This window comes from Saccopteryx leptura, chromosome 1, assembly GCF_036850995.1.
Source record: "Saccopteryx leptura isolate mSacLep1 chromosome 1, mSacLep1_pri_phased_curated, whole genome shotgun sequence".
NCBI lineage: Eukaryota > Metazoa > Chordata > Mammalia > Chiroptera > Emballonuridae > Saccopteryx > Saccopteryx leptura.
Genome location: NC_089503.1, coordinates 310395701 through 310422181, shown reverse-complemented (window position 1 = coordinate 310422181; position 26481 = coordinate 310395701). Strand labels below are relative to the sequence as shown.

General features: G+C 49.3%; 1 protein-coding gene across 4 annotated transcripts in view; it reads left to right on the top strand.

Annotated features, from left to right (window-relative positions):
- Positions 1-26481, top strand: part of TMEM184B (transmembrane protein 184B) — a 50951-nt gene that overhangs the window by 7943 nt on the left and 16527 nt on the right. For 3 of the 4 annotated variants that reach the window (XM_066358391.1, XM_066358389.1, XM_066358390.1), the window contains exons 2-3: positions 19503-19752; positions 21292-21457. In XM_066358391.1, the coding sequence (XP_066214488.1) occupies positions 19561-19752; positions 21292-21457 (358 nt within the window). In that variant the 5' untranslated portion in view covers positions 19503-19560. Of the gene's footprint in view, positions 1-15761; positions 15887-19502; positions 19753-21291; positions 21458-26481 lie in introns of all 4 variants that reach the window. The other variant, XM_066358392.1, reaches the window with a different exon arrangement.

Here is a 26481-nt window from a genome sequence, read left to right as displayed (position 1 = left end):
GTTGTCAGTAGTTGGGCTGAATTCGTGGACGTGGGAGGAAGCCCTGCCCTGATTGTATTTCCAACTGTCCTCACTCCCAGGGAGGTCACTAAGTATCCAGAGACCCGCCTCTGTCCTCCAGCAGAGCTAGGTTTAGGTGGTCACTGCTGTCTGGTACACATGTTGTATAGCAGGTCCATGATGTATGCTGACCATCATGTAGTGTGAGTATGTCTTGTATAGCAATGGTGTCCTTACCACTTGTGCAGGGGAAGAGGCCAGAGGTGCGTATCACTTCTTTAGGATGGCCAGACCAAAACACTTGGCCCCCTCAGGCTCTCCACATCCCCCTCCTCCAGCCTGCCTCTAGTGCACAATCTGTGGCCTGTCTGCTCCTCTCCTGGGCACTGCACCTTCACCCAAGGAGACCAATTATGGCTGGGTGTCGTGTCCAGCTGCCCTGGGACCAGGGCATCAGAGCCCGCCTGTGCTGGGAAGGACTGAGGAGCTGAGCAGGTCTGGCCCTGTACTTACTGGTGAGGAAATACAAGTTCATGAACCAGGGTACTGGGTGAGTAGGGGCTGGTTCAGGTTTAGAACCATCTCCTGACCCAGCACTCTGCTGAAAACAGGGCTTTTCTTTATGGTTTCTTCATCTAGGCATCCTTAAAATTATACATTGTCAGTCTTTCTCCTAATAATTAGGCTTATTTCCTGAATAAGTGATTTAAGTGTATCCTGCATCTTCTAGCAACATTTCAAAATTACAGGTACTTGTATACACTTTCACCCGGCAGTTTACTTCTAGGAATTTATCCTACAGATGTGTTAACACATGTGCAAAATGACTTATTTGCAAGGTTTGTCATTGCTGCCTTATTCATAATAGCAAATGATTGGAAGCAACCTATGTCCATCAGTTCAGGGCCAGGGAATGAATTGTAGTCCGTCCAAACCGTGGAATACTGTGCAGCCATAAAAGCATAAGACAGAGGTGCATGGATATGGAACAGCCATCAGAATAGATTGGTGTGAGAGGCACAGGTGCAGGATGGACGGCTCCGCCAGCTGTGTAACTGTGAGGTGCATTTGCTTATGTTCGCACCAGGGTCCTGGGGAGTCACAGGAAAGGGTTGTGGTGCCTCTGGGACTGGGGCTGGTGCTGGGAGACTGTTCACTGGAGACCCTTTGAAACTTTTGAGTTCCAAACGTGAATATATTATGTTTTTTAAGAAAATTAAAATAAGTAAGATTGTATAAACAAAAGCCATAAGAAATGTATCCTCATCTCTTGCCCAGTGCAGGGGAGTCAAGGCTTTGGTCACCTCCTCAAGGCCTAGTCAGCCTCACTCAGGCCCCTGACCACCATCTAATAAAATATGTGTACTTGGGTCTCACAAAGGGACCTGGGTGTTTCTAGGTTAATAAGACCCAGGTGGCCTGACCTGTGGTGGTGCAGTGGATAAAGTGTCGACCTGGAAATGCTGAGGTCGCCAGTTTGAAACCCTGGGCTTGCCTGGTCAAGGCACATATGGGAGTTGATGCTTCCAGCTCCTCCCCCCTTCTCTCTCTCTGTCTCTCCTCTCTCTGTCTCTCCTTCTCCTCTGTAAAAAAAAAAAAAAAATAAGACCCAGGTCCCTGCCTGGAGAAACGGAGCCACTCCCCGCTGCCCCTCTGAAACGCTGCTTTTGGATGGCTTGTCATTTAAATCTTTGCTGACCTCTGAAACTTCCCACTGATAGCAAAACCCAGGCCCACTTTCCTGGGCCTTTTGAGCCACACTTGACTGGCTGCTCTTTCTTCCACGTGCCTTGACTTCCTAGCTCTATACCTTTGCTCAAATTCTGTGTGCCTTTCAAGGCACAGCTCAGCTCCACCTGGGTGTGGCCCTCTGACCTCCCTGGCTTCATTATCTGCTCTCTCAGCTGACACTTAAGCTGTTTTACATTGTGTCCGAGGTATCTGATTCCTCATTGGGCTGAGGGCTCCTTTAAAGCCAAGTCCATATCAGCTCACAGTCCCTGATTTTTTGAGTGTTTGCTGGTGGGTGAGTGGTGGCTGCCCTCTTCCTGGTGGGATTGGAAACTGTGTGTGTGTGTGGGGGGGGGTGCAGGGCCTGTCTTTGTATTGTGAACCCTGGTTCCTGGCACAGGGTGGGCCCAGCCTCACTGCAGGAGTAGCATGGTCTCATGGCTGAGTGCCGTGTGCATTCCTTCCCTGCATCCTCCTGGGGGCCCAGGCAGTACAGCTGCTCTGACCCCTCTTACAGAAGAAGCAGGGCCAACATCTTGTCCAGGTCACACAATGAAAGGAGGATTTAGACATAGGTTTGGCTGCCTCCAAACTACATTTAATCAGTTTCTTCCACCATCTTCCCCAGATCACGAGTACTAGTGATACCCTCGGTCCGCTCCCATTACCTATCTCAGTGCGGGTTCACTGGCCACTGGCACACTGTATTGTTCCTTGTGTGTATTTCTTTCCCCACTAGACTGTAAGCTCTTAAAGGGTTAGAGTCTTGTCTGAGATACCCTTTGGACTTAGCACATAGAAGGTGCTTAAAGGTATATATATATTTTAAACTTTGCAAGGAGGTTTGATTTACTCTGGTCAGGTAGACTGATCTTAGATGTACAGTGTGATGGGTTTTTATGGACACTCGTGCAGACCACTGTCTAGATCAAGCTGCAAAACATTCACAGCCCAGAAAGCTCCCTGGACCTCCTCCTGGCCCTCCACCCTCCCAAGGTCACCACTGCTCACACCTCCTCACTGTTGACTGGTTTGACCGTCCTGTAAATGGAATCATAGAGGAAATATTCTAGTGAGGTTCAGCTGGGTTGTGTGTAGTGGTCCTTGTTCTTTTTTGTGGCTACATAAGAGTTCAGTGTTTGAGTCCATTTACCTATAGCTGGCATTGGGGTTGTGTTCTGTCTTTTGCTGTTATAAACAGGCTTGCTGTGGAATTTCCTATTCTTGTCTGTGGGGCACATGTGGCCTCACTGGGTGTGCACTCAGGGTGGACGCCTGGCTCATCCCACTCAGTACCTATTTGTGTGAATGAAATTCAGGTTGGAAGTTTTCACCATGGTACCCTGGGCCACAGCCAGGCTTCTTGCTGTAGGGGTCCCGATGTTGGACAGATTCAGGGTCTTGGCTTCGAAAACTTACTCCCATGGGGCAGACTCATTAGGTTCAGGGTTCTGCACCTGAAGGGGGCTCATTTGTATAGTGCTGGACAGGTTTAGACTGCTGGAAAGGTGGTCACATTTCAAGGGGTACAAAGCTTAAAGAGCGTTGGCCATCTCTTCTTGGTGTGGGAGAAAAGTGAGGTGATCAAAAGTTGGCCTGATAGGTCTTTTTTTTTTTAAATATACTTTTTAGATTTTATTTCTACATTTTGAGAGAGCGAGAAGAGGAAGGAGTAGAAAGCATCAACTCCCATATGTGCCTTGACCAGGCAAGCACAGGGTTTTGAACCAGCAACCTCAGCATTTCAGTTTGTGGCTTTATCCACTGCACCACCACAGGTCAGGCCTGATAGGTCTGTGTGTGTGTGTGTGTGTATGTATTTTTCTGAAGTTGGAAATGGGGAGGCAGTCAGACAGACTCCCGCATGCGCCCAACTGGGATCCACCCGGCATGCCCACCAGGGGGCGATGCTCTGCCCATCTGGAGCGTTGCTCTGTTGCAACCAGAGCCATTCTAGCGCCTGAGGCAGAGGCCATAGAGCCATCAGCGCCAGGGCCAACCTTGCTGGAATGGAGCCTTGGCTGCGGGAGGGGAAGAGAGAGACAGAGAGTAAGGAGAGGGGGAGGGGTGGAGAAGCAGATGGGCGCTTCTCCTGTGTGCCCTGGCTGGGAATCGAACCCGAGGCTCCTGTACGCCAGGCCAACGCTCTACCACTGAGCCAACCGGCCAGGGCTGATAGGTCTTTTTTAAAAGACTTAATTACAAGGCCGAATTAATTGAGCCCTCCCTGAAGTGCGCCCCACTGAAGAGCTTTAGATTACTTCATTGTTCCCTTTATTCCTGCCCTCCCCCCCAGTGAAGGATAGGAACAGGATTGGGTGATTTTTCTTTCTTTGTTGACAGATTGGTGGGAGCTTGACCCCAGGAGGAGGGGGAGAGATGTGGAGCCCTGTAGTGACCTCTGCCTGTCTGTTGATGGAAGGGGAGTAGGACCTAGAGATGGGACCCTCCTCCTTCTGAGGGCATGTGATCCTTTTTCCAAGGGCTAACCAGGCAGAACTGGCCAGTGGCTGGGAGCTCTTTCCCTCTAATCCCCTCTGGAGAAGGGCCAGGCTGGGAATTGTGATCTGCTCTGCTGTGGGTCAGCGTCCCCCATCCCCCCAAGGCAGCCACCCAGAAGTTCCCTGAGGCAAACAGTCCCGGAGGCAGGAGGTTTGTCATTGCCAGGGGCTGAAGAGGGAGCAGCTTGGCCAGTTCAGATGCACAGTGCCCAAGTCAGATTCCACCCAGTGAGTTATGTTAAGATGGGAGTTTTCCCATGAATACTCATTAAAGGAGCGCAGATCCCTCCTAGACTGTGTTAATATTCTGGAGATGTGCGTATGGATATATTGCCAACTTAGCTCAGCCAGAGGCTGTGTGGCAACTGCTCGAGCGAGAACTTCATGGCTGATACTCAAAAGGGTTTGGATCCAAAACTAATGAATGAAAATACGACCTTGGAAGATTTGAAAAACAGCAGACAACCAGATAGGACTGGCCTGGTCTCAGAGACCATGGGGAATGTATGCTCTCAGCCCAATGGGGATGAAACAACTAAAGTAGGACGGTAATCCTAGCAGGTAACATGGAGTACCAGGCCCTGTGCCCAGTGCTTTCCTATGTTAACTTCATTCCTTACAACTCTCTTAGCTCTCTTGGAGGTGGGCTGAAGTAAGGAGAGGTTGTGTAACTTGCCCATAGACACAAAGCTGGTAGGTGGCAGAGTTGGAAGTCAGGTCTAAGTGGTCTGACTCCAGAGTCCATGGCTCTCTAATGACCCTTGGAAATCTGTAGATTTGATGGTAGTTAGGGGCAGTGTGACAGACCCCATTTAACAGGGGACCATGGGCAAACGACTTCAACCATCCCAGCCTCTTTTCTCATCTGTAAATCAGTGTATGAGTTCCCTACTGCTGCTGTAACAGTTTGCCAGAAACTCAGTGACTTAAAATGCAAAATTTATTATCTTTCAGTTTTGAGATCAGAAGTCCAAAATGTCTTTCCCTGGGCTGGAATTGAGGTAGTGCAGGCCTGTGCTCCGCTCTGGAGGCTCCAGGGGTGAATCTGTTTCTTGCTGTTGGGCAGATAAAATGTATTATGCTCACTTTGTTAAAGATAACACGAGGAGGCCGTTGCCCAGGTGATATTAATGTGTGTTGGGGTGGGCTAAAGGCAGGCAGAATCCTTGTAGCCTGGGGCTTGGTTTTGGGATTAAGCCTTTCCTACCCTTTTTGATGTGGGGTGGTACAATCCAATCATGCCTCAGAAAGTGACTTTGTATTAGAGACTTCCCTATTTTGTATATTGGATTAAGGGCGAACGGGAGCTTGCGCTCTTGGTTCCTGGGATGATTAGCATGAGAGAGTAGAGCCAGCAGCGGAAGGAGGCCACGTGGAGGAGGCCAGGAGAAGCAGCTAAGATGGCGGAGTGCTGAGTGAGATGCCAGTTTGTGTAGAGTTTGTATCTGGGATAAGGAAGGAGATGGGGAACAGAGGTGAATAAGTCTGGTGAGCTAGAAACCTTTGATTCTAGGAAACTCGGATAAGTCAGTAGCTTTGTGAGCACTGAATGTGACTGGGTTTTGGAGCCCAGTGTGTGTTTTTACTTGCCCGCCGGGTGCAAGCTAGAATTAAAGACAATGGCCCACCAGTTTGTGGCTCCGCTGTTTCTTTACCGACTGTCCGAATCCAATGCGAACCTGCATGGGCTGGGCTGCTGTGATGCTGGCCCTGGTGGCCGTGACTATTGGCTTTACACTTGCCTTTTCCAGCTTTGCCTCATGGCCCTTTCCTCTACCTTCCAAACAACAGTTTAGCATCTTCCAGTCTCCTCTCCACTTCCATTGTCACATTGCCTTCCCAGCGCTCTCATCCTCCTGCCTCCCTCTTAGAAGGACCCTTGTGATTATATTGGCCAGCCCAGTTAATCAGAGATAATCTCTTCATCTCAAGATCCTTAACATAATCACATTTGCAAAGTCCCTTTTGCCACGTAAGATAAAATACTCACAGGTTTAGCATGTGGACATCTTTGGAGGCCATTATACAGCTTTCTATACAGGAAATGAGAGGACGTATAAGGGGTAGAAGCTAGGTGTTCCTGCGAGGTGAAGTGAAAATGGCTGAGAATTGAATCTGGGAGAGACGCTGAGGTGCTCTCTGATGTAGTTAAATTCTAAGGTAGGTGGCTGAGTTCAGTCACCATGGCACATAGCTTTTTTGGAAAAGGTGTAGGTATCTTCAGAAGAGGAGTAAGCCAGACAACCTTGTTCCTGGAGAAGGGTGGGGCAGGGCCTGTGTTAGGAGGCGTGGGCTGTTGGCCTGCCTCTGAGTGGTTTTCTAGATGTGACATGGTGCATCCGGCCTTGCCAGGTCCTGGTGGAATTTTGCTGCAGATCCCTCACTTCCCTGTACTCTGATTCTGGGCTCTCCAGCCTCCGGTGACTGGGTGACTGGTTCAGCTCCCTGGACCCCGATAGGAGGTGAAAAGACACTCATAAATGGGCGTTCCTCCTTTTCTTGTGAGTTCCCCTGCGCCTCGAAGCCTGGTTTTGTGGACCCAAGGTGAACTCCATCCAGCCTGTGGCTTCTCCTAGGGGAGTATTCTTCCTGATCCTCTTGACTTCAAGACCCACTTCACACTGCTGTCAGGATAGCTTTGTCAACTGGAGGGGCCACATGGTCTGTCAGTCAGGCCCTGTTGCTTCCCGCTAGGAGGCTAGTTAACAGCAGCCTGGGCACACCCTGTTTGGGTGTGTGTTAACGTGTTGTCTCTGTGCCTTTGTCCATGCTGTTTCTTCTGGCCCCAAATCGATTACGCAGCAAACGTGTTCTCAGTGTGGCACCCAGCCCTGCCCTCGTGGAGCCTGACTCACAGGGTGTTCATGGAGTAAGTCTAATCGAAGCTGTGGTAAATGCTACGGAAGATGAGAAGATGTGCCATGTACAGGCTGTAAGAGGTCACAGATACAAGGCTCGTCAAGGCAGATAGGGATACAGATGGCGGGAAGTGGTCCCTTCCCTGGGGTTGGTTTGTGGTGCTGGAGTGTGTCATGGAGGTGTAGAGTTGGACAGAACTGCGAAGGGCAAACATATTCATTCAGTTGTTCATTCATTCAGGGTCCAGTCAGAACTTACTGTCTGGGCCCTGAGGTCATGCTGGGGACTAGAGGGGCACGTAAGACATGAGCCCTGACCTCCAGAAGGTTGCAGACTAGTTGGGGAGAAGGCAGGTTAGAGTAAACTGTGCTACAGAGGTTCCTCCATTGGTGTTCCTGCCGCAGGGGTCTTTTAGCCGTGTTTGGTTGGGAGCTTCCTTATTCTAGAAACAACCAGAAAATTGCTAGACTGTTGGTAAAAACGTGTCTATCTTGGCAGACTTTTGCCTTCCTGTTGCTCCCATTAGGTGGGCAGGGGTGTGTCCTGATGGAGCACATAGAACAAGTCCCTTTGCCCTTCTTGGCATGGCCTCCATGTTGAAAGATGTATGTGAGATGTTGTGACTCAGCCTCGACCCTCTGTCCTCACTTGGCTCGTCTCTCCCTCCAGCCACATGTCCAGTCCTTCAGCTGAGCTCGAGAACGTGGCGATGGTGAAGGGGACCAAGTGACAGAAGCCTGCATCGTGAAGCAGGTGGCTTCATGGCAGGCATTCAGTCACTCAGTTCTTTTCTTCTAAATCCTTACCGTGTGCCTTGCACCATCCTCATTCTGGAGATAGATGACTCAGGAGTGGGGAGACAGAAACTCTGTCAGAACTGACCTTTTAGTACGAGGAGGGAGCACAGTGTGGCTGGGCGGGAGTGGCCGGCCCTTGGGTTAGGCTGTGATGTGAGGGTGACTCGTGAGTGAAGAGTTGGCACTCACCACGAGGACTGGGGTAAAGGGGAGGACACGTTGGTACCCAGGTAGAGGTTACATGTGCAGAGACCCAGTATTGTCAGTGCTTGAGGAAGAGGCGGGCAGGGAGGCTGGGGCCAAACTGCCAAGGGCCCTGGGCTCTCTCTCTGCAGAGGAGTTGGGCTGCGAACCCTCTCAGATCTCGGAGGCTCTCAGGTTGGGGGGAGAGGCGTGGTCACTTTTGAAAATAAGTAAGCCTGGGCACACCCTGTTGGGTGTGTTAACGTGTTGTCTCCGTGCCTTTGTCCATGCTGTTTCTTCTGGCCCCAGATCACTTGATTCCTGCTTCTTCAAGCAGCAACCTCCCTGCAGCTCTGAAGGATGGCCCAGGCCCACGTCCCTTCACCTTTTCAGAATCCAGGACACTTGAAATCCCAGAGGCTCTTCCTAAGTCTGCAGCAGACTAAATTTGTTACAAAAATCTGGCCTGAATTGATACGAGACTAATTATAGTCTTTAAAAATATCTCGTGTTCCTCTATGGAAATACTATGTGTTTGATTTTGGGGTACCACCCAGACCCCTCTGGAGTTGTCACCAGATACACATACATGTACAGAACCATAATCCTTTGTAAAATCTGAAAAACTCTGAATTTCTAAACTCACTTGGCCCAGGGTCCTTGCTACAGCACAATACACCCAAGAAACAAGTTCAGATACCCAGTCACCTGCCCTGTCACAGTTGGGTGGTGGCACCTGGATTCCAGCCCAGTATTCCTGACTCAGAGCCTGGGACAAAGTGCAGACTGTGGCCTGGCCTCTTCACAGCCTTCGGGGCAGTGTACAAATGAGGACTTGGACGTGGAGCCACCTCCCTGGCAGGTGGGCCCCCAGATGAGAGGTGGGACCAAGCCTTAACTGGGCCTTCTGTCTTACCTGCAACCTGGGATAGAGAGGCAGAGACATTACGGAGAAGAGGGGGAGGGGGCCAGCCTCTGGCTTTTCCCATGGCTTATAGTACTGCTCTTTAAATTTTAAAATTTGGTTCACAAAGCCCTACCAGTAAAAAAAAAAAACCCTTTGAAGCACACACCCCTAATACATAGATATTGATGCGATTATAAATAAGTATATACAGGCATTACGTTACTGTTGTGTGCATAATAAAACCACCAGAAATAGAAATCAGAGGATGAGCAGAATATGAAATAACTGAAAATTTTAAAAATGATTTTGTTGGTGATACAAAAAGCCTTCTGGCTTCATATGCTTGATTATTTTTGGAAGTTCTGTTTTAAAGCTCTGTGAGAGCAGTTGGAAGGTCTGGCTCAACCTCATTTGGTTTAGAGACTGGTTCTAATGGCTGCTCTCCCCAAGAAAGATCCCTGCCCGGGACATGTAGCGGCACACAGGAAATGCATCACTGGCTTTCTTTCTAAATTGAGTTGCTCATGTTTCCATCCTGTCCACTGCGTATGCAGAGGATTTATTGAAATTTGGCTAGTACATTTCCATCCTTCCTGGTGCCAATCAGATGTTTTTGTAAACTAAGTGGAAGGTATTTTATTTTAAAGTTCTTAATATGAGTCCCAGACTTATTCAAATGCTTTGGAAATTTTTTAAAAAATTATTATTTTTTAGAGAGAAAGCAAGGGAGAGGGGGGTGGACAGAGAGAGAGAGGAACATCGATCTGTTCCTGCGCGTGCCCTGACTGGGGATCGAACTGGCAACCTCTATGGCTTTGGGATGACGCTCTAACTAACTGAGCTATCCTGCCAGGGCTGCTTTGGAAATCTTTAAACAGATTAGAAAATTGTGTTAGGTTGGTTTTTAAGAGTTCGGATATGAGAGTTTTTGTAAGTTACAAACTGATAATTGTTTTTGGTAACAAAATTCTACTACAGTAGAAACATTTTCAAGTAGCCCTATTTCTTTCAAAGAGCATTCATTGTGTTAACATGCCTTTCCTGAGTGGGGACGTATTAAACACGCTTAAAAATGTTTTGAAGCCTGACCTGTGGTGGCGCAGTGGATAAAGTGTCGACCTGGAAATGCTGAGGTCGCTGGTTCGAAACCCTGGGCTTGCCTGGTCAAGGCACATATGGGAGTTGATGCTTCCAGCTCCTCCCTACCTTCTCTCTCTCTCTCTCTCCTCTCTCTCTCCCTCTCTGTCTCTTTCTCTCTCCCTTTCTCTCTCCTCTCTAAAATGAATAAAAAAAATGTTTTGAAACATCACTGAGAAGCACATCTTCTACAATCAATGGCTGTAGATAAAAGCAGGCAAATTTGGAACAGTTTTTTGGTAAAAGAAAGACGTGTTGAACTCATTTGTTAGATTTGATAAGTGTTTTGGATTGCTTTTCTACAAGGTAAACCAGTCAGTCTGTGATACAGATGATTTCTGGAGTGACTGACTGCCCATCCATTACAAGTTTTGTGGAAAATAGTGCTGTTTCCCTTTTTATTATGGAAATTTTCAAACACACAAAAATTGAGCAAAGAATTTCTACCTGTCATTCACTGGATTCAACAGTCAGCAGCATTTGCAATCTTGTTAGATCTCTCTCTCCACCTTTTTTCTTTAAAAAATATTTATTTATTTATTTGTTTATTTATTTATTTCTTTATTTTATTTTTTACAGAGACAGAGAGTGAGTCAGAGAGGGATAGACAGGGACAGACAGACAGGAACGAAGAGAGATGAGAAGCATCAATCATTAGTTTTTAATTGTGCGTCGCAATACCTTAGTTGTTCATTGACTGCCCTCTCATATGTGCCTTGACCGTGGGCCTTCAGCAGACCAAGTAACCCCTTGCTGGAGCCAGTGACCTTGTGTTCAAGCTGGTGGGATTTTGCTCAAACCAGATGAGCCCACGCTCAAGCTAGCGACCTCAGGGTCTCGAACCTGGGTCCTCTGCATCCCAGTCCGACTCTCTATCCACTGCGCCACCGCCTGGTCAGGCTAAAAAATATTTTTTATTTATTCATTTTAGAGAGAAGAGGGAGAAGGGGGGGAAGAGCAGGAAGCATCAACTTGACCAGGCAAGCCCAGAGTTTCAAACTGGTGACCTCAGCATTCCAGGTAAAGGCTTTATTCACTGCACCACCACAGGTTTGGCGTCTCTCTTGCCTTTTTAAAGAGTAAATTTCAGACTTCTCGTTATTTACCACCCTTAAATGGTTCAGTATGCATCTCTACTTGATAAGGATTTTGAAAAAAAATTTTTATTTCAAAATAATCGTAGTCTGACCAGGCGGTGGTGCAGTGGATAGAGCATCGGACTGGGATGCAGAGGACCCAGGTTTAAAACCCCGAGGTTGTCGGCTTGAGCTTGGGGTTGCTGGTGTGAGTGTGGGATCATAGACATGACCCCATGGTTGCTGTTTGAGCCCAAGGTCGCTGGCTTGAGCAAGGGGTCACTCTCTCTGCTGTAGCCCCCCCTCCCCATCCCACAGTCAAGGCACATATGAGAAAGCAACCAATGAACAACTAAGGTGCCGCAACAAAGAACTGATGCTTCTCATCTCTCCCTTCCTGTCTGTCCCTATTTTCCTCTCTGTGTCTCTCTCTGTCTCTGTCACACACACACAAAAATAATAATAATTGTAGACTCACAGGAAGTTGCAAAAATAGTACATGGAGTCCCACTACCCTTCTTCCCCCTCATGGTGACGTAATCGCCATAAGACAATAGCAAAACCAGGAAGTGGGCATTAGTGCAATACTAGTAACTAGACTACAGGCATTACTCAGTTTTCACTGTTATTACGTGTATGTAGTTCTTTGTGATTTTATCACCTGTAAACTCATGTAGCCACCACCACCATCAGGATACAAAGAAACTCACCACCTGGAGGGAACTCCCTAAGTTCCCTCTCTGTATTTGTGCACACCTTTGATGTTCTCTGCCAGCAACTCCCCTGTTCTCTGTCTTTATAGATTTGTCATATAATGGGAATTGGGCAGTAAGTGGCCTTTTAGGATTGGCTGGATTTTTTTTTTTTTTTTTTTTTTTGTATTTTTCTGAAGCTGGAAACGACCGGGATCCACCCGGCTCTGCCCACCAGGGGGCGATGCTCTGCCCCTCCGGGGCATCGCTTTGCCGCGACCAGAGCCACTCTAGCGCCTGGGGCAGAGGCCAAGGAGCCATCCCCAGCGCCCGGGCCATCTTTGCTCCAATGGAGCCTCACTGTGGGAGGGGAAGAGAGAGACAGAGAGGAAGGAGGGGGGAGGTGGAGAAGCAAATGGGCGCTTCTCCTATGTGCCCTGGCCGGGAATCGAACCGGGGTCCCCCGCACGCCAGGCTGACGCTCTACCGCTGAGCCAACCAGCCAGGGCCTGGGATTGGCTGTTTTCAGTAAACCACGTGTCCTGAGCTCCATAGGTAGTTGTTCCTTTTTGTTGCTGAGCAGTTTTCCATGGTCTGGGCGCACCAGTGTCAAACCTTTCAGCTGTTGAAGGACATTTGGATTGCTTCCAGGTTTTGGCAATTACGGATGCAGCTGCTTTGAACATAACTTTTCATTTCCTTAGGATAAACGTATAAGAGTGATTACTGGGTTGTATGGTAAGTTAATGTTAAGTCTGATAAGCTGCTTTTCATAAGAGGCTGTTTTCCAGAGTGGCTTTACCATTTTGTATTCCCACCAGCAGTGTGCGTGAGATTGTTTCTCTACATCTTCGCCAGCATTTGGTGTGTCTTTATTTTTTATTTATAAGTGTGTAATGATAACTCATTGTGGTTTTAGTTTGCTTTTTTCTAATGGCTGATGATGTTAAACATCCTTTATTTATGTATTTGAGTGTGTATACTTTTTAAAAAAAATTTCCGTTGATATGAGAAAGAGGAGCAAGAGGGGAGAAGAAGGCAAGGGGGAGAGAGAGAGAGAGAGAAGCATTAACTTGTTTTATTTACTTGTGCACTCATTGGTTGCTTCTCATATGTGCCCTGACCAGGGATTGCACTTGTGACCTCAGTGTACCGTGACAACATTCTCTTCTCTGAACCACCTGGCCAGGGCCATATATCCTTCTTGAGTGAAATGTTTATTATGTCTTTGCCCATCTTCTAGTTTGATTTTTTTTTGTTGAGCTTTGACCATTTTTTTAAAATTTATTAATTTTAGAGAAAGAGGAAGGAAGAGGGAGACAGGGAAACATGAATCTGTTTCTGCGTATGCCCTTATCCAGGATCAGACTGGCAAGCTCTGCGTGTTGGGACATGCTCTAACAACTGAGCTATCTGCCAGGGCGGGCTTTGACCATTCTTGCTGTATTCCAGATGTGAGTCATTTATCACACATGTGACTTGCAAATGTTTTCTTCTACCATGTGGCTTGTCTTTTCAATCTCTTCCCAGAGTCACAGTGTAAGTTTTTACTTTTTGTAAAGTCTGATCTGCCAGTTTTTCCTTTTATGGGTCATGCTTTTGGTGTCAAGTCTAGGAACACTGCCCCAGCACTTCGTTTCAAAGATTTTTCTCCTATGTCCTCTACAAGTTTTATAATCTTACATTTTACATTTAAATCTGTAATCCATTGTGAATTAATTTTTGTATATGATGTAAGGATTAAGGTTAATTTTTTTTTTTTTTTGCCTCTGAATGTCCAATTGTTTCAGCACTGTTTATTGAAAAAAATTATTCTTCCTGCCTGACCTGTGGTGGCGCAGTGGATAAAGCGTTGATCTGGAATGCTGAGGTCACCAGTTCGAAACCCTGGGCTTGCCCAGGTCAGGGCACATACAAGAAGCAACTACTATGAGTTGATGCTTCCCGTTTCTCTCCCCACCTCCCTGCTCTCTCTAAAAATCAATAAATAATATTTAAAAAAATTATAAAGAAATTATTCTTCCTCCATTGATAAGGACTTTTATCTTTACATACCCATCCTGTCGTTATCACACCTGACCAAATTGACAAGAATTCCATATGGTAACTATTTCTGAGCTGTCTTTTAATTATTGGTTTGTTAGCATCAGGACCCCACAAGGTCCACACATTACATTTAGTTGCAGTGTCTCTTGAGTCTCTTTTTCTGTAACAATCCCTCAACCGCCTTACTTGATAAACTGCTAATTCATTTGAAAAACCAGGTCAGGTGTCCTACAGACTGTTCTGTGGTCCAGATTTGGCTGCTACTTGCTAATGGCCTCATTTAACCTGTTTCACTAGCATTGGTATTTCCTGGGTAATGATGATTAGTTCTAGAGGCTTGTTTCAATCCCAGTTCACTTTTTGGGCAAGGGTCCTTCTGCGAGGTGGTGCTGTGTGCTTCCCGTGCAGGCAGTTGGGAGACTCAAAACTTCCAGTGCCCCGTTTTAGTGATGTTGATCTTGACTGTGGGTTCACCTATGGGGCCTGATCTGTTTCTTTTCAAGTTCCCCGTCAGCCTTTCACCTAGTGGTTGATCATAACATCCATTGATGACCTATGTCTACACCCATTATTTGTGAGAGGAGTTGTGAAACGGTCATTTTTAAATTTTATCGTTGTTTCCTTTTCTTAAGGGGATTTATGTAAAGCAGAACAGCTCCCTTGTCAATTATGTAGTTACCCTGAAATATTATAGATGAAGAAACTGGGTCCAAAAGGTGAAGTCATTTGCCCAAGCTAGCAGGTGGTGGAGTGTGGCGGGAATCCTGTTTGGTGACTGCAAAGCTGAAGCTTGGTTATTCCACTTAAATACTCTGTCCCAAAGTCCCCACCATTTTGAAGCCTTCCCTGACCCTCTCCCAGCGGTGGCCAAGGCAGTGGGTGCTGCCTTCAGCTCCCTTCATGCTGGGCACTCACCTCTCGTGGCATGCAGTGGGGTCAGGCCTCCAGGTTGCCCTTGTTGCATAGAGCAAGTGTGTGGACGAGGTCTGAGCTCCCTGAGGCCGAGACTGGGTCTCCCAGAACCCAGCATAGTGTCCAGCGGCCTCAAGACAGCATGAATGGAAATATGATCCCAGCATCTCCCCTCAGGGCTCTATGCTATATTCCTGGCAAAGTTTAACATTTGGTCAATTAAGATAGTGGGACCTGCCCTGGCCGGTTGGCTCAGTGGTAGAGCGTCGGCCTGGCGTGCGGGGGACCCGGGTTCGATTCCCGGCCAGGGCACATAGGAGAAGCACCCATTTGCTTCTCCACCCCCACCCCCTCCTTCCTCTCTGTCTCTCTCTTCCCCTCCCGCAGCCAAGGCTCCATTGGAGCAAAGATGGCCCGGGCGCTGGGGATGGCTCCTTGGCCTCTGCCCCAGGCGCTAGAGTGGCTCTGGTCGCGGCAGAGCGATGCCCCGGAGGGGCAGAGCATCGCCCCTGGTGGGCGTGCCGGGTGGATCCTGGTCGGGCGCATGCGGGAGGCTGTCTGACGGTCTCCCCGTTTCTAGCTTCAGAAAAATACAAAAAAAAAAAAAAAAAAGAGGGACCTGCCAGAGCATCTGGGGCTCTGAGCTCTGTGCATCCTTCCCACATCAGGGTGCCCAGACTGTATTGAAGGAGGGGAGCCATAGAGGCCTTTCTGCAAGCCCCTTCCCTAGGGGAGCGAGGGGCTGCACAGCCAGCACTGTCCTTGCCTCTACAAGGTCTGGGGGCTGTGCAGGCCAGCGTCCTGCTTGTTTTATTTATTTTTAAGATTTTATTTCTTGATTATAGAGAAAGCAAGAAGTATCAACTCATAGTTGCTTCATTAGTTGTTCATTGATTGCTTTTTGTATGTGCTTTTACCAGGCAAGCCCAGGGCTTTGAACTGGCAACCTCAGCGTTCCAGGTCAATGCTTTATCCACTGTGCCACCACAGGTCAGGCATGAACTGCTTACCTGTGAAACCTGGGAAGGCAAGAGATCTTTTCCAGGTAGGTGCCTGTCCTAAGTGCGAAGATTGAGAACCCAGTGCCCATACCCCCACCTGTACCTGCACAGATGCACATTGTGAATAGTTTGTGGAGTCTAGCACTGGGTGCTGTCTGGGTCCAGGCAGCAGGGCGAGCTCTGGGGACAGTCTTCACAGAACTGCCATCACCTGCTTCTCCTGAGCACCAGGGGCATGCATCTGTGGGTCAGAATATATATATATATATTTTTTTTTTAGTTTTTTTTTTTTAATTTTTAATTTTATTTTATTTATTCATTTTTAGAGAGGAGAGAGAGAGGGAGAAAGAGAGAGAGAGAGGGAGAGAGAGAGGAGGGGGGAGGAGCTGGAAGCATCAACTCCCATATGTGCCTTGACCAGGCAAGCCCAGGGTTTCGAACCGGCGACCAGCATTTCCAGGTCGACGCTTTATCCACTGCGCCACCACAGGTCAGGCCTGTGGGTCAGAATATTGCTTCAGGTCCTTATGGACGGATATTGTGAAAACCCTTGAATCATTTGATGCTACCCCAGGGGGCTGTAAATCCAAGTTCCATGTTGGTTTTTACATTTCACAGGTGTATAAAATGTTATTTACTTCGAAGTTCCTATGAGAAAACACTAGAGATAACATTTGGGGAAAGTATTTGTAAATCACAGGGCATGGCATAACAACATGGCAGGCACGGGTCAGGCCACAGAAGCCTCTCAGCGACGTGGCCTCCCCTCCCTGTGAGGCCCTCCTTCCCGTCCCGTGAGGACAGTCTTACAGCTGTGGTAGGACGCACGCTGGTGGGAGGTGCTGGAGTGGAGGGCCGCTCATCCAGGGCTCATCCAGGCCCTGTGGGGAGACAGCGTGTTTGTAGGACCTGAGCTTGAGCCCTAGCTCCAATTTTGGGGCAAGTCACCCACCTTCTTTTTGTGTGAACTGGATTTCTTCTTGGGAACTGGATAACCTACTTGAGGAAAGTGATAAAACCTTGCATGTCAAGTGTCACTGGGGTTAAGAGAGAGACACTTGAGTGTGAGTGATAAAGCCCCAGGAAGAAGCTGGGCCTGGAGCCTGCTGGTGCCTTCTCCTGTGGGCAGGGTCAGAGCTCCGCGGTGCCCCTGGCTGGGTAGCTGCTGGAGACCACACAGGGGTCTCTCAACACTGCCTTTAGAACTAAACAGCCTTGACACATGGCACCCCTGCCCAGAAGGTGAGGATTCAGGAGGCTTTGTATTTCCTCTGCCCCCCACCTCTTTCCAATTCCCCTTGTGTTTGTTCATTTAATTTGGGTTGATAGACAAAGATGATAATTTACAACCCAAGTCTTTTTTAAAGAAATATTTCTGGCACTGATTTTCAATTTTGCAACCATTTTTACAGGAACTATTCTTGGACTTGTCACTGTGCGTCTTTTTCAAAGCTTTCCACCATTCTTTATATAGACTTCCTCTTCATTTTTAAGTTTCTTTATATAGATATCTTCTCCATTTTTGGTTTCTAATCCAGGTACATCTCTTGGTCGGTGTGTTAGAGATCACTTATTTTTACAGGAAAATAGAAATGTAAAGGGCTCTCCTAGGGTGAAGCCTGCAGCTAAGAGCAGGCATGGTATAGCTGGTGGCAGGGGATGCGGGAGGCCTTGGAGAGGGCCGGGGCAAAGTCGGGAAGTGTGGGGAGACACCATCGAGTTAGGCTATGGGCCCAGGTGCACGCCAGGGAGGTCCAGGGAAACTTCCCATTGGTGTCACTGTGTTCGGAAATTGTAAGAGGTCATGTGGGCTTCCGTTAGGGTTCAGGCTGTGACAGTTGGGTTTTGGGGTTTAACCATTTTCTGGATCAGGCAGCGGAGGCCCTCTGGTGCCAAGTGAACCTGTATGGGGGCACAGGGCTGGTTGGAGGGGGATCTGGGACTTGAGCTCCAGCCAGGGCTCTTTCCACAGTGTCCACACTCTCCGCTTTGCATCCCTTTCAGCAGTGGGCAGATGGTCCTCTGGTCGCATTGCAGGGTATTTCCAGAGGTTGTGATTCCAGAGGAGTTCCTTTTCCAGGGCCTCTGCTGCAGGAAGATTTGGTGACCCTAGGATGGTGTTGACCAGCCTGTCAACAGGTGGCAGCACTGAGGGGGATGCCTTGCAGGGCCGTGGGTACAGGAGCACAGGATCAGCCAGCCCTCCCAGGAGCATTCCAACTCTTTCAAAGTCATTCCAGCCTCCATCCCGGTGTTGGTCCCTGTTTGTAAACTTAGAAGGAGTGACCTAACAACAGCTCTTCCTTTCGCGACATCTAGGTTACTTTTTAACGTGAAATTATTAATTTGTTGTCACAGAGACTGAAGTTGCCAGTAGGAAGTGCTGAGACATGGGAGCCCCCTGGGTAACTGCATAGGTCCCTGTAATGCTGGCACTGGCCCGCCTGTCCCTCTTGACTCTCCCACCCAGCATTTTCCTTTATGTTAATTCTTCAACTCTGTTCTTTGCTTCTCTGTGAAGTACCTCACATTCTTTTTGAAATAAGGAGTGAAAATCAATAGATGATAAAGTAAATGTTATAAATGGCTCAGTGCTGAGCTTGGTGCTGGGGGCTCAAGGACAGAAGGAAGTGTGCTCTTGCCTCAAAGAGCGGACAGCCTTAGGAAGATAAACACGTGTGGGCACGAAGGGTGGTACATGAGCCGAAATAAAAGGTGGGCAGTGTGGCGGCACACACAGTGGGGAGGGTTTGAGAGTCTCTAAAACAGCAAGGTGGATGGGAGGAATGGGTGCCAGCCACTGGGAAACTGGGGAGAAAGGGGAAAGAAAAGGTGCAAGTTCTTCGGGATGGCTTGAGTGATAAATGGTCTTACTAGAGTGGGAATATCAGGATGCATGGATCTGGCAGGAATTTACTGAGCACCTACTGTGCTTGGCACTGTTCCAGGTACTGGAGGTCCAGTTGTGAGTAGAGTAGAGCCCCTGCTCTCAGGGAGCTCATGTCTGATGAAAGGAGGCAGACAGTTAGCAAATAAGTGAGTCAATTTGTTTGTCAGATGGCTGTGAGTGCCCTGGAGAAAAGTAAAGCAAGAACAGGGGCCAGGAGCCCCTGTGTTTGGGAAGGGGTTACCCTGTTTGGAAGGCTGGTCAGAGGAGAGACCTAAGAAGTGCTGGGCAGAGACAAGCATGCACAGGCCTGAGGTGTGAGCAGGCTTGGCACGTTAGCAGGATGTGACTGGAGTAGAGGATCGGGGTGGGCATTGTAGGAGGAGAGATGCAGTCAGAGCCGCAGAGGGCCCCCTGAGCAGTCTAGGCCATGGCAGGGATGGCAGCTTCTGCTCTTGAAGGAAATGAGAGCTTTTGGAGAGTTCTGAGCAGAGGGGCTGGTCTGGCTCCCATCTTAAAAAGGTTCACACAGTTGCTGGGTGTGGACCGGAGAGCAGGAATGAGGACAGGAGCAGAGAGGCTGGTCACAAGCCTACCCCATTAATTTAGGGTAGACACAGTAAATCTAGGGTCAGCTTGTGATGGCTGGGGCCAGGGTGAAGTGGTCAGAGTCTGCACACATTTTGCAGGTGGATGTAGAGACCTGAGACATTCTCTCTTAACACTGCTGCTTGTCCCAGGAGGAGGCTCACATTGTGGTTTCCTCTCTCTAGGCCAGATCGTCGCTTACTCCCAGGGTTTCTCTCAGGGAGCCCCCTGCTGCTGGACACCATGACGGTGAGGGGGGCCGCACTGGCCCCGGATCCAGCGTTGCCCACCACTGCAGCAGCCTCGCCCAGCGTCTCTGAGATCCCTGAGGGCAGCCCCACAGCCATGGAGCAGCCCATGTTCCTGATGACGACAGCGGCTCAGGCCATCTCCGGTTTCTTTGTTTGGACTGCTCTGCTCATCACCTGCCACCAGGTACCAGGGCCTGTCAGGAGTCGAGCCTGAAAGCCCTCTAGAAGGATCCTGAGAGGTTTCTAATCCAACAAAGTACTAGTTAGAGTAGGGCCAGTTGTGCTACATGAACCCCATAATCTCCAGAGCTTCTGGTAGAGGTTGATTTCTTGCTCATGTCCCAGCCCCAAACAGGTCAGGTTCCATTTGGTGGCTCCAGCATCTTGCAGCTTCAGGGCATTGTCCTTCTGGCCACTGGGAGGAGGGACATGTGGGGCAGGCACTCTGGATATTTTACCTTTCTTGATCCAGAAATGACGCTCATCACTTCTGCTCACCTTCCACGGGCCAGAACAAGTCACGTGCTCAGCCTGAGCTGCAGGGAGTCTGGGGCCTGTGCACAAGCATGTCATTGTCACTGATCCCTTTGCAGATGAGAGAATTGAGACCTAGAGGAAGAAGGGAAGGGGACTGACTGGCCTTGTCACGTATATAGGTCGGTGGCAGAGCTGGGGTAGAAGTCAAGTCTTCTGTCGTCTGTGTCCCGTCCCCACCCCACCCCACCCCCACACACATGTGCTCACAGGCCCAGAGGAGCCTGGCGTGGGCTGAAACGCGTCTTGGCTGCCTGAGGAAGGAAAGGTTTGATGACGAGAGGCTGAGCCCGTTAGGGTCCCCTGTCAGCTCCTTGCCCACCGCCCTGTGTTCCCCATCCCTTCTAGAACCCACTTGCTTCCAAGGCAGTTGGCTCATTGTAGAGAGGGAATATTTTCTTTTCTTGAGCCTAGAGCAGCTTGGGCCAAGTGTGAAGTCATGAAAGCTGGGATGGGAGGTGGGTGGCTGGGACGCGGGGCAGGTGGCCGGGGTGTGGATCATGGCGAGAGCAGTTCTTAGCACTTGTTGTAGTTTTTATTTTCCCTCTGCTTTCTAAGACTTGCATCTTATTGTCCCAATTTCCCAGTGAAACAGGAGCACTGCCTCTGGTACACAGCGGGGAACGTAAGACACCAGATGAGAACATCACTGCAGCCACTTGGCCAGGAAGCACTTCCCCCTCTGTGGCAGTGAGGGTCCCCTCTGTCCCAGCCTGTGTGCCATAGTTAGTTAAGGGATGGGGCCCACTGCCTGCTTTAGACCCCCATGCTTTAGCCCCATGGCCCACGGATCAGGTGTTTAGGAAGGTGGAGGTGGGGACACACACCGACAGTTTCCTTGACCCACACAAACCTGGCTGTGCACAAGGGTCCCAGGTGCTTGCTGCAGCTAAGTTCCTCAGCCCATCCTCGACTCTGGTTTGGACAGTTTTGGGCATGGTCTCATGCCCCTGTGGCTGTGAGGCCGGCCTTGGTGTCACTGCCTGTACCCCACAACTCTGCACCCCGTGGTCTGATGCTCACAGCAACCTCACACCAGAACTTTCATCATCCCGTTTTACAGAGGGGGAGGCTGAGGCTCAGGGTTGAGCAACTCGGTCACAGAACTAGTATGTGGCAGAGCTAGATATCCCCTTGGCCGGCCTCCTCCTGTGGAGGCTTCTGGCTGATGCGCCCCCTCTGCCCTCAGATCTACATGCACCTGCGCTGCTACAGCTGCCCCAATGAACAGCGCTACATTGTCCGCATCCTCTTCATTGTGCCCATCTACGCCTTCGACTCCTGGCTCAGCCTCCTCTTCTTCACCAACGACCAGTACTACGTCTACTTCGGCACTGTGCGCGACTGCTACGAGGGTGAGGACGTGTGGGCGGGGTGCCAGGGAGGGCCCGGGCCGGGTAGAGCCCCTCCTGCCTGGCACTCGGGAGACACAAGCCTGTCTGCCGGGTTCCTCCCTGGGGGGGCCACCCTTCACTTCTTTACCCACCTCAGGGTTTCCATCCAGGCCCAAATCAACAGGTAACAGCACAGGTGTAGCTAGAGCAGTGGTTCTCAACCTTTCTAATGCCGTGACCCCGCAATACAGTTCCTCATGTTGCGGTGACCCCAAACCAAAAAATAATTTTGGTGGCTACTTCATAACTGTAATTTTGCTACAGTTATGATTCGGAATGCAAATACCTGATATGCATTATGTATTTTCCGATGGCTTTAGGTGACCCCGCTGGGGTCGTGACCCACAGGTTGAGAACCGCTGAGCTAGAGTCTTACCTTGCAGACGCCCTTTGTGCTGTGGCTCCCAGAGCACAGCACAGATCCCTCTTCATCTGTGTCTCATTTCTCAGTTCTGGTGTCTCATTGTCTCGTATGGAATGTCGGGCAGCAAATGAGTGGTCCGTTTGTAGATAGAAACTCCAGGTACAGACAGGTTGGGTTTATTCAGGGGTTTATTCATGGCATTGGCAGGGCTGGGCCTCCCTCCTCATGGTTCTTAGTTTTGAGGACTTTGTCCCAGGAGGAGCGTTACTGTGCTACCCAAGGTGACTCACTGCCTCTTGGGGTCTTTGTTCTTGCATATGATGTAGAAGCATCACCTGCTCTGGTACTGAGCACCAAGCAAAGGCCAGGCCCATTGCTAGGCGCTGGCCTGCAGGGAGGAATGCCGGCCCTTACCCTGCCTGCCTTTGAAGAGTCTGTGCCACCTACACAGTCACCACAGGGACAGGCACACTATCTCACAGGGCCCAGCGGTCCCGGCCTGGGGAGGACAGGGAGCTGAGACTTAGAGAATGAGTTGGTGTCTGTCAGGGGGAGGCTGAGGAGGAGAATCCATTCTGTGCCAGAGGAGAGCTAAATCGCAGGGGAGGGAGGAATCCCAGTATGCCCCCTAGGGGTGGGGAGAGCTGCATGGGCTGGGCAGGGGGAGTGTGGTGGCAGGAGTGGGGATTGCATTGGGAGGCAAGAACAGGGACATACACAGACTTGCAGGCCATACAGAGAAATTTAGATCTTTCTTACTGTTCGTTGATATGTAGGAGTATGATGTGGTGGGAAATTGCAGGTTACAAAAGTCTCCAAGTGGGAAGGAGGGAGAGGAGGGGCCAGAGGCCCCAGCACGGGTCACAGCCCAGCAGGGTCACGGTGGGGGGTCCTTGGATTCAAGATCCTCGCTGTGATGTTCACCCTTCTCTTATGGTCGTACATTTTCCTGTCACCATTTGTACCTGCACTGCTGGTTTTTGGTAGAGTGACCAGACGCGGGCTTTTTTGTGCTGTGGCCAGGCATCTCTTACTATGACCAGTTATCTCCTTTGCTGACCTGAGAGGGCTTTGTCCTTGGCCCTGGGCTTCATGGATATTGGAGTGTGTGTTCATCCTCCTAGAAACTGGAGTCTCTGTTCCAGTTCCATTCTGAACCTCTGTATCCCAGAGGACTCACAGGGCACAGGAAATGCTTTGTACTTGGTGAGGAAATTCAGGCACCCAGCACACTGCACGCCACGTGCTCCTTCAGCCACACTTGCCTCCTTCCTGGCCTGAGCACATCAGGTGTTTGCCCAGGGCCTGCAACGCTCTTCTCCAGTCAGCTCCTCCTTCTCCCTTCAACCCCCCCCCCCATCCTCCTCCTTTATCTTGACTCTGGTGTCTCTCAGAGAGGCCTTCCTAGACTCCCAGTGCCCTGTCCATGTCCTCATGGCCGTGCCGTGGTTTGCAGTTAAGTGCATCCCCGGTTTCTTCTCATCTCCCTGAGTAGACCATTAGCTCTGCGAGAGCAGGAATGGGTAGGTAGAAAGCTGATGCCGGCAGAGCTGGGCACACAGTAGGTGCACACTCACTCTGGGTCTTTTGATTGAATAAGAAATTTATGAAACATCTGTTCTGTACCTAGTATTCATCCACTGAGGCTCATTAAATTCCCTGACTAGTGCCCCTGTCCAGCTCTGCCAGGTGAGGATGCTGAGACCAGGTGAAACTCTAGTGCCTGATGTTCCTGGAAGCAGCACAGTCCCCAGGGAAACTTCTGGGTGCCTGGGGAGCCACAGAGGCTGGGGTTGAAGAAGGCGGACCCAGGAATCCTTTTCCATTCAGCTACCTGCTTTGCAGAAGTGCCCAAGAGCAGCCTCTGCCCACTTGTTCCTTCAGAACCAAAAAGCTGTCCCTTGCCAAGTGGCCTCCCCTCTGTGGTCAGGGGGCAGGCCCTGAAAACTGGGTGCATGGCAGAGAGGACACAGCCAGGGAGCCTCCGTATCATCTTCACTCCTGGCATCTGAGGTGGCAGCAGATGGTTGGCGGTTCCTCCCACTCCCGAAGCTTCTTTGTTCAGGCCTTGCCTGCCTGGGCCCCGTTCCAGGCCATGGAAAGTTTCTCGCAGGAGGCTGCATTGCCTAGCAATTCTGTTGTCCTGTGGGTCCCTCCCGGGGAGTTTACAAACAGGGCAGCAGCTTCCTTGAAGTCCAGGCTGCCTTAGTTCACCAGCTTGTGGTGTCTGAGCTGGTAGGCTTGGCCCTGGCCGTGCCCTTTTCTGCACCTCTGCTCAGTGTCTTGGGCCCTCCCCCATTGTCATTGTTCCTGTATCTACAAGTGCTGCAGCTGCCCTGCGGGACTTGCCCCTGTAGGCTTGGTGATAGAGTGCCCCTTCAAGTTCAGAAGAGCCCCCTCTTCGTTCCACGCTTCCTGCTTAGGCTCCTGAGGCCCTGGAAGGGCAGAAATGGACGAACTGGTCCGCAGAACTCCCTGCTTCACGTCTAGCCAGGCTCTCTGCTGGCCAGTAGGCAGACATTTGCTTTTCTTCTAAACAAAATTAAAACAGCTAACATTTACTTTTATTAAGGTCATGCATGCATATGTTTGAAACAGGCTGCCCCAACTCCTCATCCCAAGTTCACTGCACTTTCAACTCTTTATAAACTATTTTTTCCTAGAATAACCTAAAAATGTGCTTATGCTGTTGTTGTTTCTTGGTTTTTCAATTTTATGTAGTGTTAAGTAGTGACTTTCTACTCTGGAAGGTTTTTGATTTAGAGACTTACCTTCAATTGTACACATCCACACCCTTTTTTTTTTCCCTCTTTTAATGAAACTATTACAGTTTTTTTCTAAGTCAGCGTTTCATGTTTGCATTATTACATTTGTAAATATTGTTCAAAGGTGAGCCTTCTGGTGTCCCGGGGTGACATTTCCTTGTACGACTTTGCTTTTTCTCTGCTTACTACTTGTCTTGCTTTTTAGTTTACTCTGTTTTGTCTCTATCATTAATTTGTGCCCAAAGGCTTTACTGAATAAATAAATATTTATTTATTTTTCTTTTTCCAAGTGAGAGTAGGGGAGCTAGAGAGACTGACTTGTGCATGTACCTTGCTGGGATCTACCTGGCAGTCCTCGTTTGGGGCTGATGCATGCTCACAACAGAGCTATTTTTAGCACCTGAGGTGAAAGCTCCATGGAGCCATCCTCAGCACCTGGGCCAATGCACTCGAACCAATTGAGCCATGGCTCCAGGAGGAGAAGAGAGAGAGTGAAGGGGGAGGGAGAGAGTGGAGAAGTAGATGGTCGCTTCTCCTGTGTGTCCTGACCAGGAATTGAACCCAGGACATCCACACACTGAGCCGACACTCTGCCACTGAGCAGACCAGCCAGGGTGGCTGGATTCTGATTCTTAAGTCTGTATGTGACCTGCTTTCCCCCCTTGCTTCCAGGATCTTTATCCCCAGTGTTCTGAAATCTCACAAGAGGTGGGATGTTCATGGTGTGGGGCACCTGGTAGGCCTTTCACTGTGGAAACTCTTGTCCTGAATTCTGGGAAATGTTCTCGTATGTTTAGTTGCTAATTTTTTCCCCTTTAGTTTATTCCTTCTTTCTGGAATTCCTGTTAGTAGGGTGTTGCACTTCTGGATTGACCTTCAAATTTTCTTTACAATTTTCTGCTCTTTGTTCTGTTTTCCAGGATTGTTTTTTTTTTTTTTTTAATTTAAATATTACGTTTGTGCTTTTCTATAGCAGGTTTTGTTTTCTTTAACATGTTGTAAAATGTCAGTCACACTTTCCTGTTTTTTTTTTATAGTCTGTTGTGCTTGATGTTGGAGAGAGTATTTCCTCTTCTCTGAGATGTTAATTGCAGTTTTCTTCTGTTTCCTGCATTACCTCTGTTTCCTGACTTCTGTTTTTGTTTGCTTTGGTCTTTGACCTTTGCGTTGGAAGCTCTCTTCAAATGTCTGGGTGTACTTGGCTAAGAATGGAGCTTACACTGCCCCAGCCTTCCAGTTGGGTGACAGGATACAGGGCATTTCCTCTGCCATTTTTATGGAGTGGTGGGGACAGGCACCAGATGAAGATGTTTTTTATTCTGGACCTGTTTCCCCAGAGAATCATGCTCTCTTCTCCTGCCTGGGTCGTAAAAGCTGGGCAGGCTGAATTAAAGGTGCACTCTCCTCATCGCTGCCTTCAGCTGAGCCAAGTTCTCTGAGGACAGAGCCATCTTAGCCTGTCTGGAAAGTAACAGCCCAGCAGCTCTGTGTGGAGACCTACAGTCAGGTTTTCCGTTTGCGTCCTCCCCTTCAGCCATCGGAGTTCCTGGGGTTCTCACTGGCTGGCACCCTCCCTTCCCCAGTCAGAGACTGCTGCTCTTCCAGAGCTTCTGTCAACAACCTTTGGCATCCGGTGCCATCTCCCCATCTCCTTGTCCTGAAAGCTATACTCTTCCACCCGTTCATTCTCTTTTTAGTGGCATTCAGAGGGGAGGAGGCAGGAGATAAACAGCTTAAATTGTTGGTAGTATTGCCATTTTCCAAGGAGGCGGCCCAGTCTCAGAGAAGTAAGTGGCTCACCCAGGGTCCCAGCGTTCCAGTGTCTACTATCTAGTGAGGGCTCTAATTCACACAGT